General features: G+C 34.5%; 2 protein-coding genes and 2 non-coding genes across 4 annotated transcripts; all 4 read right to left on the bottom strand.

Moving 5' to 3' along the window:
* Positions 1-5,960: 5,960 nt before the first annotated feature.
* LOC131632479 (small nucleolar RNA snoR77) lies at positions 5,961-6,085 on the bottom strand. The gene has a single exon (XR_009293026.1). It is a non-coding gene; the product is annotated as a small nucleolar RNA snoR77 (small nucleolar RNA).
* A 305-nt stretch (positions 6,086-6,390) lies between these two features.
* LOC131632480 (small nucleolar RNA snoR135) lies at positions 6,391-6,532 on the bottom strand. Its single transcript, XR_009293027.1, has one exon. It is a non-coding gene; the product is annotated as a small nucleolar RNA snoR135 (small nucleolar RNA).
* Positions 6,533-13,801: 7,269 nt separating this feature from the next.
* Positions 13,802-15,043, bottom strand: LOC131632452 (E3 ubiquitin protein ligase RIE1-like). The gene is made up of 4 exons (XM_058903196.1): positions 15,022-15,043; positions 14,785-14,912; positions 14,539-14,696; positions 13,802-14,163 (listed from the first exon to the last, which is right to left on the bottom strand). The coding sequence occupies exons 1-4, from the start codon at positions 15,041-15,043 to the stop codon at positions 14,001-14,003; spliced, it is 471 nt and encodes a 156-aa protein (XP_058759179.1). The 3' UTR covers positions 13,802-14,000.
* Positions 15,044-16,457: 1,414 nt separating this feature from the next.
* LOC131632450 (uncharacterized) lies at positions 16,458-16,961 on the bottom strand. Its single transcript, XM_058903195.1, has 2 exons — positions 16,851-16,961; positions 16,458-16,754 (listed from the first exon to the last, which is right to left on the bottom strand). Exons 1-2 carry the CDS (start codon positions 16,959-16,961, stop codon positions 16,458-16,460), a joined length of 408 nt encoding a protein of 135 aa, XP_058759178.1.
* Positions 16,962-19,673: the final 2,712 nt, after the last annotated feature.

The following is a 19,673-nucleotide window of genomic DNA, read 5'->3' as shown; positions in this document are numbered from 1 at the left end:
AACACATCGAATGGGGATCACCCACATACTGTTAAAAATAGGGTAGATGATTCTAGCGTCCAACCATTTGATGATTTCTTTCTTCACAACCTCTTTCATGATAGGGTTCAATCTCCTTTAGATTTCCTTTTCATTCTCCTCCAATAGTATTCTATGCCTACACTCAGTAAGACTAATCCACTTGATATCAATTATTTTCCAAGATATTTCTTTCTTGTGTCTTTTCAAAAGCGCTAGAAGTTGATACCTCTGCCCTTGAGGCAGTTCAGTTGCAATGATCACTGGCAACTTATTGCAAGTGTGAAGGTAGTTCACTCAATTCCAATTCAGGTGGATTCTCCATTAATGGAACATTGATTTTCACCATTTCATTAATATTGTCAAAGGTTTCAAAAGGTTCTTTCCTTCTTTCAAAATGGAGTAAAGGTCCACTTACAATACCCTCTTTCATTAATTCTTTCTTTTCTTGCTCACCTAGCTCTACATTTAATTCATATTCTCTTAATTTCGGCTAGAGACCTATGAAAAATCACCTATGTCTTCATCAAAGTACTCTAACACATTTAATATATTAAAAACCACTTGGTAACTCTGCCCTTCAAACAGTTCAGTTGCAATGATCACCAACAACTTATGTCCTGCCTTACAAGTGTGAAGGTAGTTCTTTCAATTCTAATTCAGGTGGATCCTCCATTGATTGGACATTGATTTTTACCAATTCATTAGTATTCTCAAAGGTTTCAAAACATTCTTTCCTTCTTTCAAATTGGAGTAAAGGTCCACTTACAATACCCTATTTCATTAATTATTTCTTTTCTTGCTCACCTAGCTCTACTTTTAATTCATATTCTCTTAATTCCGACTAGAGATCAATGAAAAATTACCTATATCTTCATCAGAGTATTTTAACGCATTTAATACATTAAAAACCACTTGGTACCCATTTAATCTCATGGTAAGTTCTCCCTTTTCTATATTTATTAAAGTTCTTCCAGTTGCGAGCAATGGTCTTCCTTAGAGGATGGGTCTGTCTTAGTCAGCATTGAAGTCCATAATGATGAAATGAGCTAGAAAGACGAACTTGTTAACTTTTTCTAATACATCTTCAATCTTTCCTAGAGGGTATCAAATGCTTCTGTCAGCTAGCTGAAGTGTGATGGTTGTTGGTCTTCGGCATAAATTCCTATCTTCTTGAATATAGATAGTGGCATTAAATTAAGGGTTAAATAAGTTTTTGATCCCTACAAAATTACCAAAATTGACTTTTGGTCCTTATAAAAAAAAAGTCATGTTTTAATCCCTACAAAATTATTTATGCATGTTGTTTTAGTCCTTGTAGAAGGACTAAAATGTCATGCAAAAATAATTTTATAAGGACTAAAACATGAAAAAAAATATAGGGACTAAAAGTCAATTTTGATATATTTATAGGGACCAAAAACATATTTAACCCTTAAATTAATGCTTAATCCAAGGTCACATAATTCTCTACCAAAAAATGAATTTTCTATGTTGCAAGGAATGGTAAAACTTCTGAGGTCTTTCAACTTAGGTGGTGATTTTCCTTGCACTAACTGACTACATTCCTGAGATAGTGCCACAATTGCAAATTCCCCTACTCTTTTCCTTTTTGTCAAGACATCTTTCATGAACTTTGCATAATTGACATTTTCTGAATAACTTTAATCAATGGTATCTTGATATGAAGTTATTTGAATATTTCCATAAACTTCCTAAGCCTTCATGATTCTTTATGGAAAAGGTGGTGATGGCCTCTATTGTGTAAATCTTCTTATTAAACTGGACTCTGGCACTTCAGATGTCATCGCTGCTTCAGCAGGTGCGTGTTAGAGGTCTTCTTAGTGGGTTGCTTTCCATTAAGTCATCTCAAGGTTTGATTAATATGGGGTGTGTACCTCTTCTTCTCTCGAGGCTTCAGAAAGCTTTACGTATTTCCCTTGCATTTCTTGACTTTGTAGACTTGTTCCTTCATATTCCTTGCAACTTCTCAATGAAAAGATTTTACATGTTTCAATACTCTTGGTACCATAAGTTAACGCATGCCTTTTAGTAGAGCTTAGGAGTGATCACATAGTTCTTCCACTCAGTGTGGATGCAATATGTCCAACCTGATTATCTAGGTTTTATTAGTATGAGAGTGCGCCTAAGAGGGGGTGAATTGGGTTTTCTGGATTTTTAGAGTTTTAAAGTGATGATTCTTAAGTTCTTATTTTTCCGAAAATATTTTGACGAACCTATGAAGTAAAGTGCATAATTTAAATGCTGAAAAATAAGGAACACAAAGATGCATACTAGTTCTCCTTATCAACCAATGTTACATCTAGTCCCCTCACTCTCAAGTGAAATATTTTCACTATTGTTATATCTTTGTACAAGCCTCACATCAAGACTTCTCCTACAATATTCTAACAACAACAAAGAAGAAAACCACTTCCTTGATTTCCAACAACACCAACAACTATGGTGGACTTTGAATCGTCCCAATTCAAAGGACTTTTTCCAACAAATTGAAAGACTCCTTCTAATTTGCGAAAACCTCTAGACAGAACAATCACTTTCTTATAGTTAAAAAGCACCACACACTTGGTGAAAAATACAATAAATAGATAAAATTTAGTACAAACAGACTTTGCAGCAGACTTGATAAAATTGAGAGCTTTGCTACTTTTCTCATATATTTAGAATTCTATCTTCTCCTTCAATAAACAAATCAAGATGATATAAACAGTTAAGTGCTCAAGTATTTTCACTAAAAAATTTCACATATGAATAAAAATTATACAGAAAATAGTTTCTCTAATAATATATTACTAACACTTGAAACATATGAAAATTATTCATGAAAAACATGATTTTAAACATAAAAAATTCTACTATTAATACATCACAAGACACCTCTTGAAATAAGTAGCAGTGCTGGAAAAATATTCTTAATTAATTGCAATGATATGTGAAAAGGTTTCATGAACATGTGCAATGAAAAGGTATCATGTTGATTCGGAATTTTCCAAAAATTATAGATAACAATCAATTGCCTATACCCCAATGTTCAAACATATGCAAAATTACATAGTGGCAATCGCTTGCTTCAGGATGATAATCGTTTGTCACAAGTTCAAATTCCAAATTTTGCTTGGCAGTGATTTTGAATAATCAATTGCTTCAATATGACAATTGATTGCTTCAATGAAAAAAAATGCAATTTTTGCTAAGTTAAATATGCAACTTTAAACGTATGCATGCTTAAAGTTTATGATTAATTCTTGAGCATCAAAGGCTTATAACAACTAAATTGCATATTGTACCTTGATCTATGATCCATTTTCATTGAAATCCAAAACATTATGCAAACCTGATACTTTGATCTTTCTTCTAAGATATGCTTTTATCTTCATAAAAAGAAAGATAATGATTGATGATGAATATTTTTTTCACAGATTTTTTATGCTAACACCTTGAGATTGAAATTGAGTCATTGTCTCCTGAATAAATGATTTAAGAACAACTACTAACTGCTTATTTCTTTGTGGAGCCACTGTATGAATTGGTGTAGAAAAGCCAGGTGAAGTTTGTGGTGATTGAGAATTTAATTGATTTTGGTAGTTGCTCCATGAGAAATTTGCGTGGTTACGTTATCCATGGTATATGTGTTGTTGTAGGGGTTGTTATACCTCTGGTTTCCCACATACTTTAATGAAAGTGGATTTGTTAAACTTTCCTGAAATATATGAGCTCCTTTACAATAAACACATGCAACTTCAGTGGAAACAGTCATAACTTTGACTGGCTCAGCTACTGGTATGTCAAAAGTTGTCATCAGATTCTTCATCATTTGGTGAATTTGGGTCAGTTGAGTAGCAAGAGCTATGGTTTTAATGACTTCATGCACACTAGATGGCTTCTTATAATTTGCAACAACATGTGGCTCAAGGAATAGGGTCGCATAAAAGTAATTATACCAAGAAAATCGACTAGTTTATCCATATCAATTTCATACTTGAGCAAATCACACACCCAAATAGTCTAGAATTGCTATAAAAGCTCAATTGTCACTCTTTCAGTGGTGTTGAATTTGTGTGGGTCATATCTCCATGATTAAGGTGGAGTTATTGGTCTAGTAAATATGAAATAAATATGTCTCATCTTCCTTATATATGAATTTCAATGTGTAGGCGGAGGGGGTCTGACCGAGCATAGCATTCACTAAACCCCAACCTCCTTTATACGTCTCCTAGTCTCATGAAAGGAAAAGAAAATGTCAAAGGTATGCGTGATATTGAGGCCCAAATAGATTACCTCAAATGCCCAAGAAAATGCCCAACTATTAAGGTGAAATTAGGAAATGGCAACATTTAAGGTTATGAAATGCTCGGATTAGAAGATGGTGAAGGGAATCCCAAGCTAAAATCTTCAATAACGCCAAGGTAGAAGTCGAAATACTCGTCATGCACTTCAGGCGATCGTCGCGTCGCTCGAATCTTATGGATCTAAAATAATGCAAGCCTCATCATTGGTGTTAAACAAATCTAGTCCATCTCAAAATCTTTTACCCAAGAATCATTGAGACAAACTGTGTCGTAACTTAGAACCTCGACACTAAAAGAGCTAGCGAGAAGCTCCACGATAATATGAACCAAATCTGATGAAGAAGACACTAAGTCTATGTCACTATCAATAAAAACGCTAACAAATAGGATGTCATACCTCTCTTTTTCCACAAAGACCTAATCCACTTTTCTTGTGGTGCATCTAAAAGCTTCTACGCATCTAGACATTTTTAGGAGAAATCTTTCTCCCTCACTCATTGCACTCACAAATCAAGACCAAAATAAACGATGAGATTGAATATAAAAAGATAAAGAGAAAGCAGACATAGACAGAATAAAGGATACCTTGAAACAAAGGATTTTGTAACTTGTGAAACACAACACAAGTTTTCAGATTCATTTACTCTACTTCATATTTACTATTTACTTTTCACATTCATTTATGGGGTTATGGGTTTTCATTCTCTACTTCGTATTTACTTTTCACATTCATTTATAACATTCATTTTATAAATGATAATAAATTTAAATGTTCAACTTAATAATTAATTAAATGTTCAACTTAATAATTTAAATGTTCAACTTAATAATTAATTAAGAATAAAAGTTATAAAAAATTTAATAAAGTATTAATTTTTATTTCCTTTAATTTAATATTTTAACAACAAAATTCTGAAGGCTTATCTGGGTTATCTAGGTTCATTAACAAAGATATTCTTGAGACTTATCTGGATTGATTAACAGAGACTTATCTGGATTCATTAACAAAAATTTGATTAACTAATTATTGTGTTTACATTTTTTTTTATGAATGACATGAGGAATAGTGACTATTGAATATTATGAAAGAATCGTTGGTTTATTAAATTTTTATTTATTAATCAATATTAAATTAAAACTTATTATTCAATATTAAAATAAAATTTTAATTTAGAATTAAATAAAATTTGAAATAATATACAGTATATTATTAATTAGCCAATATTTAATTAAAATTTATAATACAATAATAAAATAAAATTTTAATATGGTATTAAATAAACATTGAAATAACATACATTGTATTATTAATTAATACATATTTAATTAAAATTTATAATTCAATATTAAAATAAAATTTTAATTTGGCATTAAATAAACATTGACATAATGTAGTGTATTAAAAAAAATAAGGTCATAATGTATTAAAATTAATTATTTATTTTAAACAATTAAAATAAAAAAAAATTAAATAAGATTTTTTAAATTATTCTAAAATACACATTTATCTAAAATTAGTATTATGAACTCAAAAAAATTTATTTAATGAAAAATTTAACATAATTAAAATTTGATAAATATACACAGAGTTAAAATTTTACAAAACACACTCAGATATATTCATGAAAAAACAATATACTTGAGCTTACTAGACCAGCTTCAGAGAAAATTCTCAGCAAATCTGAAGAGCTAAAGAATTTAATTTATGAGCAGTTAAACACCTCACATGCTATTATATATAAGCAAGTAGGCTGCCTGAATCACCACTCAATAATAATTAAAGTTTAAACAAATAAATTAATTAAAAAACAAAATAGTATAAAAATATATCAACTATACCAATTATATTCGCCAGATTTAAAATATAAACTTCATAGCGAAAATTGATAAAATTGATTAATTTTGATATTGGGATCTGCATTCATCTCAAAGGCACATGATTTATAAGCCAAAGAGCCAAACTCCAGTCCCTTAAAATTATTTATTGAATTATAAAAATAATGAAAAAAGTCATTAGATTTCAAATAAATTAAGAAAATTGAATGGAGTAAATAAAGTAGAAAGATGTAGAGAAAATGATTGTTGTGATTTTCAACATGAAATCAAAGACAACTGCCCATTCTCTCAAATTGATATCGCATGGGAATACTTTCGGAAGAATGCAGTAATAATAGCACAACACCGATACACACTATCCCTGCTTAATAACAAAATTGAATTTGAAAAAAGAAATTATAATTATAATTTATAAACACAAAATAACTAAGATCTAATATAAAAGAAATAACTATAACGAGAAGAAGAAAAAATGAATTCACTGGTAATGGTATTGAGGGATTGATAAAAGAGAAGAGATGCAGTACTGTGTATATATAGGGATGGAGATGGTAGCGGCTAAACCTAAAAATGTGTGAGAATTGGTAATGAATTGGGCTCGGGTAAATAAAAGTATATAATGGACTTAACTCTAGAAAAAAGGATTAGTTACTACAATCACACCTGTACTTTATGATTACACCCTCTATGAGTGAATATTCATTTTTTTTTTTATATTTTTATTTAATAAAACTTTTGGACTATATTTGAATTTATGAATCAAAATAAAATGGAATAAGTGGAATGAAACAAATTATCATGTGGACATTTTAATTCTGAAATCCTATTTAAATTTGGTGAGATAGAATGTAGTAAATTTTATTATATTTCATTTCAATTTATTTTTATTTACAAATTCAAATAGCATAATCTAATTATTTATCACTTCATTTAATTCTATTAATTATTCAAAACATAATTTTAGAGTGAGAAAATATGTTTATATCTAACATAGAGAAGATTTTAAAACAAACTTTTAACCTCTTAATATAAAATATGCATTTTTATCACTAAATCAAATCTTTAAAGTCGAAGATATAGATTTTTGTATATAGTAGTGTTGTTTTTTGAGGTTATTGTATGGGTCGACGAGTATTTCTAATGGCTTTATGATAACATTGACTCATGATGAATAAGGTTCAAAACAACCTCTGAAAGTCAAGAGATGTTGGATAAAGACTACATATCAACATACATTACCACCTGAAGACATGTCTTGGAATGGAAGGTTCTAAGGAATTGAAACTCTACAATTTGATAATTAGGTCTAAACGCAAGCTCGATGATTGAGGTACACAATTTTCTAAACCTAAAATACGTCTCACTAATGATAGTCGCTAACTTAGACGTCGAAGTGTTTATATGTACACCCACTATGCCATAAAAGACCTACGACAGCGCTTTTTTTGGGCTTTAAAAGCACTACTGTAGGTGGCGCTGCTACAGGTTTTAGCAACGCTTTTGGTTTAGGCAAAAGCGCTGGCGTAGGTAGGCCTAAGGCAGCACTTTTTCTTAAAAAGCGCTTTCATATATTGGCATAAGGCAGCGGTTTTTCTTAAAAAGCGCTTTCATATATAGGCCTAAGGCAGCGCTTTTTTTGAAAAAGCGATTTCGTTGGTGTTTTTAATAAACGTTTTATAAATTCTAATATTTTGACATATCTCAAATTCTCACTAATATTTTGAGAAATGCATTTATTATATTAAACAAATAAAAATTTAAAAAAATACATTTAATATGAAACAGTTTATAAATCTATAAGTATTGCATATATTTATTATCAAAATACAAATAAAACATCACTAATTTTATAAGTGCTCTAGAAGCTAAGTTTACAATCAAATTCTCAAAACACAAAATTATTAGACTAAATGTATATATGTCCACATTCATTGTAATAATTAGCTTGATACTGTCCATAATTAGTGTGATACTATGCCAAGTCTTAGGCTAGAATAGGTGATTTGGTTTCACCTAAATAAGGTAACAAGTGATGTTGTACAAATATATATAATCACCCTCAAGGGGATGAAACAGACAGGGAATTACTACCTCCGTTCCTTTTTATAAGAGACAAATGAGTTTTTAGATTCATTGAATAACCAATGTATTTAGTCTGTTTATAGACTAGATACATTAATTACTCAATGAATCTAAAAAGTGAATTGTCTCTTATAAAAAGGAACGGAGGTAGTATTTTCCAATATGGTATCAGCCCTATAACGATCCCCCACTATCATACTCTGTTTCTTTTCTCTTCTCCACCGAGCCCATTCCTTCCCTTTTTAAATGGCTGGCAACGACTCCACATCTAAATCTACTTTCCATCCCGCTTTTTCTGTCTCTAACATTAAAAACCACATTCAAATCACCCTAGAAATGGAGAATGTTCATTACGATTCATGGGCAGAATTGTTCCTCAATGCGGTCAATGCCTTTGATGTTGCCGATCACATTATTCCACCCAAGGATGCGACTGTTCAGAAAGATGCACAATGGTCCCGACTCGATGCCATCGTGAAACAATGGATTTATATCACGATATCCATTGATCTCCTACATACGATTCTAAAACCCGGTGCCACCGCTCAAGAAGCATGGAATCGCTTGAAGGACATCTTTCACGACAATAAAAACTCTAGAGCCGTATACCTAGAACAACAATTCTCTCAAATCCACATGGATAATTATCCAAATGCATCGTCTTATTGCCAAGCATTGAAAATGATAGTCGAACAACTCGGCAATGTTGGGGCTCCGGTCAGCGAGGATCGCATGGTCCTCCGCCTTGTAACAGGCCTCTCAAGTGGGTACGATAGTCTCGCCACCATCATTCAACAATTAGATCCGCTGCCATCTTTTTACAAAGCGAGATCTATGCTCACACTTGAGAAAACCCGCCGCAATAAGAACACTGGTGCCGAGTCTGCCCTCCTCCACACACAATCTGATGTTTCTTCTGCAGCTCCAAATCGGTCTTCTGATGCTGCACCTTCTCGCTACAACAACCGCAACACCGGAGGTCGTGGAAAGCAATATCGTGGCAAGGGCAATAATAATCACAGAGGTAACTCTTACAAGAACCCCTCTGACAATAACAAAAATAACTCTGGCACAAATAAAAGACAAGGAAATCAACCTGCTTCTTGGACATGGGTTCCTTTTACGCCTCCCTCTTGGCCACAACAGCCATCTTGGAACCCACCTCCATGTCCATACCCTACCACAGGCTGGGTTCCTTCTGCTACTGGTCGTGGTGCTGGTGTTTTGGGACCAAGACCACACGCTTTTCTTGCCCAAAATCAGACTATTGGTGCACCGCAAGGGGCACTTGTACCCACTGACATCGCGGCCACTATGCAGACCATGTCTCTTCAGCAGCCCGACGACAATTGGTATATGGATACAGGGGCATCCTCTCATATGACGTCGAATGCAGGTACCCTCTCTTCTTATTTTAATTTGAGCACCAACAATAAAATTATCGTTGGAAATGGTACTGAAATTCCAATTCTTGGCTGTGGAGTGAAACAACTTCAACCTCCATTGCCGCCCTTACTGTTAAAAAATGTTATCCATGCCCCACATATTATTAAAAACCTTGTTTCAGTAAGAAAATTCACTTCTGATAATAACGTATCTGTCGAATTTGACCGTTTTGGTTTTACTGTGAAGGATATGCAGACGGGGAAGCCACTTATGAGGCGCAATAGTTTGGGCGAGCTCTACCCTTTCCTACCCACGCACCAACCCGAGAGTTCAGCACCTCAAGCTCTCACGACCATTTCCGCTTCTACTTGGCACAACCGCTTGGGCCACCCGGGTCCAGCCATTTTTAGTGTTCTTCGTAATAATAACTTTATTTCATGTCGTTCGGTTTCTAAACATTTTTGTCATTCATGTCAGTTGGGTAAACATACAAAACTACCATTTTCTTTATCTACTTCTTCTACATGTTATCCATTTGATATCGTCCACAGTGATTTATGGACCTCACCTGTTGTTAGCGCTATGGGTCATCGTTTTTATGTGTTATTTCTTGACGATTTTACTAACTTTCTTTGGACTTTTCCCATCAAACACAAGTCAGAAGTTTTTAATATTTTCACTAAATTTCACAAGTTTATTAAAACTCAATTTAATTGCGCTATTAAAAATCTTCAATGCGACAACGGTCGTGAGTACGATAATTCACCATTTCACGAATTTTTCAACAAACACGGCATGACGTTTAGATTTTCCTGTCCTCACACCTCCCCACAAAATGGAAAAGCTGAACGTAAAATTAGGACACTCAACAACACGATAAGAACCCTCCTTCTTCACGCCAACATCCCCCCTTCAAAATGGCATTACGCCCTCTCTATGGCAACTTATTTACACAATATCCTTCCTAGTAAGTCAAACAAATTTGTGTCTCCCACTTCTTCCCTCTACCTCCGATACCCGGATTACAACTCACTAAAAACATTTGGTTGTCTATGCTATCCCCACCTCCCGTCATCGACAATTCATAAACTTGATGCACGCTCCACTCCATGTGTCTTCCTCGGCTATCCGTCGCATCATCGTGGCTTCCTCTGTCTCGACATATCCTCACGTAAGATTATCACAACCCGTCATGTAACTTTCAATGAATCAATCTTTCCCTTATCACATAACCCCCCTACACCAGCCTCTTCTTACTCCTTTGTAGACAGCGATCCATCCCCGTATATGACACACATTATCAACTCTCCGCTTGTATCTAACGACCAAACAATATCACCTCCTACTTCACCTACTACATCACCGACTACTTCTCCTATGGCTCAACAGGTAACCACACCCGAACCCACACATCAAACTGTTGCCGCATCACCTGTCCCCTCTCCCCCAATGAGAACACGAGCACAACATGGAATTCACAAACCCAAAGCCATTTTTGACCTCTCCATCACCACCTCAATCTCACCAATTCCCAATAACCCAATATCCGCACTCCATGATAAGAATTGGAAACAGGCCATGACCGACGAATTTGATGCTCTTATTAAAAATAAGACTTGGGTCTTGGTTCCCCGTCCTCCTGATGTTAATATTACTCGGTGCATTTGGCTATTTAAACATAAATATAAATCTAACGGTAATTTGGAGCGGTATAAGGCTCGTCTTGTTGTCAATGGCAGGTCTCAACAGGTGGGTATCGACTGTGACGAGACTTTCAGTCCAGTGGTGAAACCAGCTACTATTCATGTGGTACTCAGCATTGTCGTGTCAAAGAATTGGACCATTCATCAACGTGATGTAAAGAATGCTTTTCTCCATGGGCACCTTTCTGAAACTGTCTACATGCATCAGCCTCCTGGATTTCGTGATCGAAATAATCCGGACCATGTCTGTCTTCTAAAGAAATCTCTATATGGCCTTAAACAAGCCCCAAGAGCATGGTACCAACGGTTTGCATCCTTTCTCTCCACCATCGGCTTCGTTAATAGCAAGACCGACCACTCTCTGTTTATCTACACTCATGGCGACGACACAGCATATATTCTTCTCTATGTTGATGATATTATTCTCACTACATCCTCACACTCTCTTCGTGACACCATTATTGCTGCTCTTCAGTCAGAATTCTCCATGACAGACCTGGGTCCTTTGAATTACTTCCTAGGCGTGTCGGCTATACGTCATTCTGGTGGGTTATTCTTGCATCAATCCAAGTATGCCGAAGACATAATCTCTCGTGCTAAAATGGTGAATTGTAAACCGGCACTCACACCAGTGGATACCAAATCCAAGTTAAGTGCAACTTCTGGTGAAAAATTTGATGATCCAACACTCTACCGTTCACTTGCCGGTGCTCTCCAATATCTTACATTTACAAGGCCAGACATCTCCTACGCAGTTCAACAAATTTGTCTTTATATGCATGATCTACGAACATCGCATTTTGCAGCCCTAAAACGCATTATACGATACATTCAAAGGACAAAAGAATTTGGCCTACATCTCTCACTTTCTACTGTCACCAACCTGAGTGCTTATAGTGATGCCGATTGGGGCGGCTGTCCCGATACCCGTCGATCTACTTCGGGCTACTGTGTATACCTGGGTGACAATCTCATCTCCTGGTCCGCCAAACGACAAGCAACATTATCCCGCTCTAGCGCAGAGGCCGACTATCGCGGTGTTGCCAATGTCGTTGCTGAGTCCTGCTGGCTTCGAAACCTGCTACTTGAACTTCACTGCCCCATTTCAAAAGCAACTGTGGTTTATTGTGACAACGTAAGTGCCATATACCTCTCAGGAAACCCCGCCAATCATCAACGTACCAAACATATCGAAATGGATATTCACTTCGTTCAAGAAAAAGTTGCACTTGGTCAAGTTCATGTTCTGCACGTGCCTACACGATACCAATATGCAGACATCTTTACTAAAGGCCTTCCAAAACCGTTGTTCGATGATTTTCGTTCCAGCCTCAGCATCCATCCTCCTCCCGCTTCGACTGCGGGGGTGTATTAGACTAAATGTATATATGTCCACATTCATTGTAATAATTAGCTTGATACTGTCCATAATTAGTGTGATACTATGCCAAGTCTTAGGCTAGAATAGGTGATTTGGTTTCACCTAAATAAGGTAACAAGTGATGCTGTACATATATATATAATCACCCTCAAGGGGATGAAACAGACAGGGAATTATTTTCCAATAAAAATACAATACAAAAAAAAAAAAAATATATATATATATATATATATATATATATATATTGATTTGCTCTCTAAGAAAACTAGTTCTCTCCAGCCGAACGTGACTCCTCGATGGCCATAATTGACTTTCCAACAATGCACAAATCAACTTCTAATTTATCTTCAATTGTCCATCGCATGTATACATATAAGAATAAGAAGAAGAAAAAAATAAAGTTAATAAAGGAGTATAATACATATTGACTAAATGACTTATAGATAAGTCACATAGTAAATTGCCACTACACTAGAAATGTGAAACTAATCTTCCTACTTGTGAAACTAATAAGTTATAAATCAGATAAGTCATGCTTGAACATTCAGACACACAAACAAATGTATCATATAATAAGTTGGAAAATAAATAAATAAAATCATGGATATCAAAAACCAAATCAATAGCACTAGGATGTCCTTTAAAGACTGAAGGAAATGAATGATGGAAATGGAAAATGGTTACCTTGGCAGCATTGAATTGCCCCCAAATTCCAGGAAAGAACAAATTAGGAATTTATTATCTGTTGGATTTTACTTTCTGATTGCATATACTCAAGTATCCCATCAATAGTCCAAGAAGGAACTGCATCAATTTTGGTGTATATATAAATTAAATTCAACTAATACTACTACTAATACTCCATAAACAAATGTAAGATCTAGTTTGTAGACATATGTAACAAGTGCTACAATGATTCTGTTTACCAAATCAGCTAAGATAAGCAGCAAGGATTAAATTTGTTAATGCAAACTATATACATAATGAAAATTATAACAATAATTTAATTAGAACGGAAAACATATTTAATCCAAATTTTTATATGGCATTTTAAAATAACAATAAAATCCATAAATTTGGCACAACTTTCAAATAACTCTAACAATTAACAACATATTACTCAATTTAGTAACATCACTAACTTATTCATGAATATATAACCTAAATCTTCTCTACATAAATAGATAAGAAAAACAACTATCAAAACCGAGAAAGTGGATGTTCCTTGTTTTGAATATCTACATATACACAACAGCATTGAAAACACTCAGTAAAGTGTTATACTTATACTTGTTCGTTTCCCTTGAGGATATTGTACTTACAAAGAGGACAAGTTGCATTCATCTTTAGCCATTTTACTATGCATGAAGAATGGAAATGATGGTTGCAGGGAAGAGTGTGAAGCTCCACTCCATCCTCGTATGGACAGAGGCATATACAGCATTCCTGAAAAGCAAAACATCAAACAATAAAAAATATAATTTACTTAAAATCGTAAGTTTGTTTTTAAGAGATCGAGCCTACATTCTAAACAAAGTACCTCTACTTTCTATTTGTTGAATTCAAATTTCAACTTCTATCAGTTAAATCATAAATGTCTAAAATATCAAGAACTTCATAAGCTGTTTCTAAGTTTGATTCATTAGTTTTTCCTCTTTAAATGACCAGATTCATATGCATGCAAACACATAGAGCTAAAGTAATAATCTTCATGAGCAGTGACTCAAATAGAAAATCAGGGAACCGTTCATTTCCATTTCTCAGAAATGATAAGTTATAAATATCCAAGATTAAAATAAATTGTGTTTCAGGAAGCCATATTGCATCCCCAGGTATAAGTATCCGTTCATTATCCAAGTATCCACTGGAGGTTTCTGTGGGAACCATCGATCCAGCTCCACCGCTATCCTTCTCCTCATTGTTTAATAATCGAAATCTGTATTTTGGAAGTATACTAAGGTCTGCTTCTGATGCACCTTCCTATATTCATTCAAAATGAAACAAATAGAACAATTAGGAGGTTCCCATGTTATTGTTCAGTCAGTTTAAAATATCTTTTTATTCATACTTGTCCTGCAACAGCATAGAGAATAGCAATGATGCAGGGCAGACAACAACAAAGAGCAATGCCGATCAAGCATGCCAAAACAACACAGAAGATGGCAAAAAAGACATCAAATGCCAGAAAGATAACAACTCACCTGTAAGGATTGAAAAACAGATCATTGTTTTCATTATATCAGCAAACTTCACAAATCTATCAAATAGAAAGAAAAAAGAGTAACTGCCGGTCATCTATAAATACCCTTAGTATCACAATTCTCCATTTATTTGAGATATCAAATTGGTTCTTCAAATAGCAATTAATGAAATTGATTTTGTTCTTTTAAGGACTGGTTGGGTTGTCCCTTTAATGACCATACTGATGCAGTTATAACGGACGGCCAAAATTGGCCTTGGATCAAGAAATATTCTTTAATGAAAAAATTATCCCTGGTACTTTTGAAAGCTACGAATTTGAAAAAATTTCTAGGTTCACTAATATTTAATCATATGTTCAACTTTAAATAAAGGAATATAAGAAATCATTTTTATACACGTAATTCAATTAAGTGGATCTAGCCACTAATTGCCAAGAGTAGTAGCTAACAGTGTTGGTATCCTCTTATAATTTATAGCCAAAGGATATTGAACAAGTCTTCTTTTATCCAAAAACAATAATGAAAAGGAGCATGCCTTTCGTACATGATAAATCCACCCCCAAATCAATAAACATATACAAACACATACACATACACAGACACATGCATTTTCAGGCACCTGAAGCACCTTAACAAATAGAAAATATTATGTGTATGCGAGTGAATCTATATATGCAGATTAGATGTCATACTATTAAAATTGATATATAACACTATTCTTAAAATGTAAAAAATTAAAAGCTTACCAGTACAAGCTTGGAGCATTTTCCATAAGGATATCACCACCAGAGACAACCCAGTAAAATCCCACCATCCACCAAATGAATGAAACCCCAGTAGGCGAAAGGGATGGACGTGAGATGGTTGTCGTAGGGGAAAGGGACGGCGATTGAAGAAGAGGAGGAGGACGAATACGGCTAGGGTTCTATGAGAAAACAAGAGCGGCGGAGAAATTTATAGCCTATAGGCTTTAAATACATCTTCAACTTGGGGGTTTTCTGTTTTATTTTTTTAAACTTAAATGGCCTACGAGCGCGCTTTTTGAAAAGCGCTGGTAAAGGCCCCCCTTTAGAAAGCGCTTTTTAAAAAGCATTTTCTAAAGGGGGGCCTTTACCAGCGCTTTTCAACAAGCGTTCTCTAAAGGGGGGCCTTTACCAGCACTTTTTAAAAAGCGCTTTCGTAGGTCAACTTTACACAACGCTTTTCCTGTAGCCAATTTCTGTGTTTTTAAATTCTTACTTATGGAAGCGCTTTTTAGAAAAACGTTGTCTTAGGGGTGCTGCCAAAAGTCATTTTTGGCGTAGTGACCCCCAGACACCAGATTAGAGCTTCAAAAAGTCACATTCAAACCATAGTTTTAGCAAGTCACATTCAAACCTCGTCTACACTCATTAGCCTTGTGACTTGGCTTGCCTCACTTGAAGCATTTCACTTCAGCACTTGTGCATTCAGAAGCACGATGACCCTCGACACCACACCTATAACACATAATCGAAGTAGGAGCTCCTCCCCCATTCGAATTCTTGTCAAAACCAGCTTTCTACTTCCCTTTATCAGCATAAGACTTTCCTATGAATTGGCCTTTCCTTTTCCTATCATTCATAGACTTGTAGTGAACAACACTCTCCCTATAACCCTCATAATAGATCATACTCTTGTTAACCAACTCAGCAAAACAGGAAATTTTTTGATAACCAATAGCCTTCTTAATCTTAGGTCTCAAACCATTCACAAACTTGAGACACTTAGATTTATCATCATTAGTAGTGTTGTAATGAGGATAATACTTAATCAACTCTTGAAATCTTGCAACATACTCTCCCACAGTTCCATTATCCTGCTTCAGCTCAAGAAACTAAACCTCTTTCTTCCCACACACATCTTTTGGAAAATAATTCTCCAGAAATGCATCACTAAAAAGAGCCCAAGTAACCTCAATTCCTTCTTCATCAAACCTTTGAATAATGTTACCCCACCAATCCTCAACTTCCTTCTCAAGCATATGAAAACCAAACTGCACCTTTTGGGCATTCGTATAATTCATAACTCGTAAGTTCTTCTCAATCGCCTTCAGCCATGCTTATGCCTTGTCAGGTTCATGCTCTCCCTTAAAGATAGTTGGATTTAGGGATGTCAACGGGGCAAATATTGTTCGGAGGATGCTTCTCCATTCCCCGCCCCGCCCCCAAATTTAGTCCCCATCCCCATCCCCAATCCCCGCCACGGGGGAATATTTCCCTCCATCCCCATCCCCACAGATCCCCACGGATATCCACGGAGATCGAATCTTAAGAAAATTTCTACACTTTTTGATCAAAACTATGACACTAGTATTTTGTATTTTTTTCGTATTTTTTAAAATGCATATATTTGCATCTTTATTTTCTAAAAAAATCAAAATTCATCTTGCATCAATAATAAATAAAAAAGCAAAAGAACTTGATGTTGCTAATATTTTTTATATAAAAATAAATAAATAGTAACATAACTTATTGCTACCGTGCTTCCACTAATTTACTACCACAATACTGATGTCGTCCAACGCAAGTGGTTGATTATGTGTGACAAATCTATAACTTCTAATGACTCTTCATTTTCTAATACATTATAAAATTATATAATTATATAATATATAAAATATATAAATTAACATATATCTTCGGAGTCGGGGAATCCACGGGGACGGAGGATACTTTCCCAATCCCCGCCCCAAATTGTTATCGGGGGAACTTTTCCCTCCATCCCCATCCCCACGGGGAAAAAAATCCCCAACTTCGGATCTCCGCACAGATATTCCCCACAGGGATCCCCATTAACAGATGCAATTGACATCCCTAGTTGGATTATTCCTCCAGAAATTCCCTAAATCACAAAACTCATCCTCCTCTCTATTTACCAGCATTCACATTTGGAGCCGCCCAATAGCACCGGCCAACATCGTCAACATCTCAGCAATAGCATCATCATTCCTTCCTGCAAATGGTTGTCAAACTCGCAGGTAGACTCGTAAACTCGTACAAGTTAACGAGTCTAGGAAGCAAAAACGAGTAGACCCGCGTATATAATCAATTTTTCATAGACTCGAGTAGACCCGGATAGACTCGCACAAACTCGTATAGACTCGCGAGTCTATGGAGAGTTTACGAATCTATAAGTTTTTTTATGAATTGTTTAAATCCAAAAAAAGAACCAAATTCCTCAAAAGATTTTATTTTACTTTATTAGAAAACCCTTATTTTTTTTACTTGTACAAGAATTAGAAAGTCTCTATACCAATCTCTTGTTTCATTAAAGTATCTTCCTCCTTTCATCGAATGTGTGCATTTGTTCTGCCTCTTGTTTTGTTCGTGTTCGTTATCGTAAATCAATTATTCGTTGTGTAAGTATGTTTCACTTAAATGTTTCTCTTGTATATTCTGTTGTGTATACGTGATGCCCCATTGTTTTATCATGTCAACTGATCCTAATCTCCATCTATCAATTTGACATGAAAAATGGTTTAGAAATTTTATGAGTTATGGAAAAAATGTTTTTGTTTGTTTTGAAATAATATATTGCTACAGTTTTGAAAAAATTGTGATTTACGAGTTATGACGAAATGCATTGCTCATAGTTTTAAAATAATAAAAATTTGCTACAGACATAAAAGTGTTGTAAATTGCGAAACTTGTGTACAATTTTGAATTGGTTGTAAATTTATTTGTAGGTTCATACAAAGAGCATAAATAGGTTGAATAAAAAAGATGAATAACTTAATTCACGCCATGTACAATTTTAAGTTGAAAAGTAGAAAAGGAAAACAAACAATATTGTTCTTTCATTTGAAGATATTAATTTAGATGATGAATGGTTAATTGATGATCCTAATAAAGAAAATATGCAAACCAAAGTTAATGTAGAGCATGATGATGTTATTGTTAACAATATTGGGGAAGCTATTATTGTTGTTACTAATGTTGTGCAAAGTGGTGGTTTGGCAATGTTGAATTAGGTGGAAATGGAACTTTAAGCAATCCAACTTTGGTTAATGATAAAAAGATGTTTCATCTGGGGCAAAACTTAAAGATGATAATCAAGATACCAATAAAGATAATGGTGATGATTCCACTAGAGCTTTGGATGTCTAAATCCATTAGCATATTTGTTTTATGACTTTTTTTGCTTTATGTAGTAACCAATTAAGAAGAAATTAGTACGTTAAGTCTTTACCCACATACTTTTCTAATTTTTTTTTGTTTTATTATCGAGTTTTTTATTAAGAAATTTATTATGGAGTATGAAATTTAAATTTTTATGTTAATTGGTGTTCTATTATATATGTGTGTGTCATATATGAGACATTTACAAGTTCAAAAATATATGTGTGTGTCATGTATGTGTCACTTAAAGGTTTTTGAAAGTCATTTTTAATTTTCCATAGACTCGTGCGAGTTTGTAGGTTGAGTCTGCGAGTCGAGTCTACGGACTCTTTTCGAGTCTGAGTAAACTCGCGAGTTTGACAACCTTTGCAACCATCGTCTAACAACCAACAAGCTACATCAGACACACAATATCGATTGTGTCACAAAAATAAATCGAATACAAAAGGAAAATAAACATATTAATAACTTGGCCAACTGGCCGACCATGCTCTGACACCACTAATGTAACACCCTCTAAACCCCACGGCAAATATATTGCATAATCAGAGTAAATTAGCATACATACCAAAAAGGGAGTCACATGTATTAAAAATAACACAAATACAACACATATA

The sequence above is a fragment of the Vicia villosa genome, unplaced genomic scaffold, assembly GCF_029867415.1.
Source record: "Vicia villosa cultivar HV-30 ecotype Madison, WI unplaced genomic scaffold, Vvil1.0 ctg.000941F_1_1, whole genome shotgun sequence".
NCBI classification, from domain to species: Eukaryota; Viridiplantae; Streptophyta; class Magnoliopsida; order Fabales; family Fabaceae; genus Vicia; species Vicia villosa.
Note: the sequence above shows the minus strand (reverse complement) of the source record. Positions and strands in the feature narration are given on the sequence as shown.

Bases quoted from the DNA above. Each gene is read 5' to 3' on its own strand.
- LOC131632450 (XM_058903195.1), bottom strand. From the start codon at position 16,961: ATGAATTATACGAATGCCCAAAAGGTGCAGTTTGGTTTTCATATGCTT. The intron at 16,755-16,850 runs GTTACTTGGGCT...GAGCTGAAGCAG, and splicing joins TTGATGAAGAAGGAATTGAG to GATAATGGAACTGTGGGAGA.
- LOC131632452 (XM_058903196.1), bottom strand. From the start codon at position 15,043: ATGGAGAATTGTGATACTAAGG. The intron at 14,913-15,021 runs GTATTTATAGAT...CTTACAGGTGAG, and splicing joins GGAGAATTGTGATACTAAGG to TTGTTATCTTTCTGGCATTT. The intron at 14,164-14,538 runs AATATGGCTTCC...TTTTGCTTTTCA, and splicing joins ATACTTATACCTGGGGATGC to GGAATGCTGTATATGCCTCT.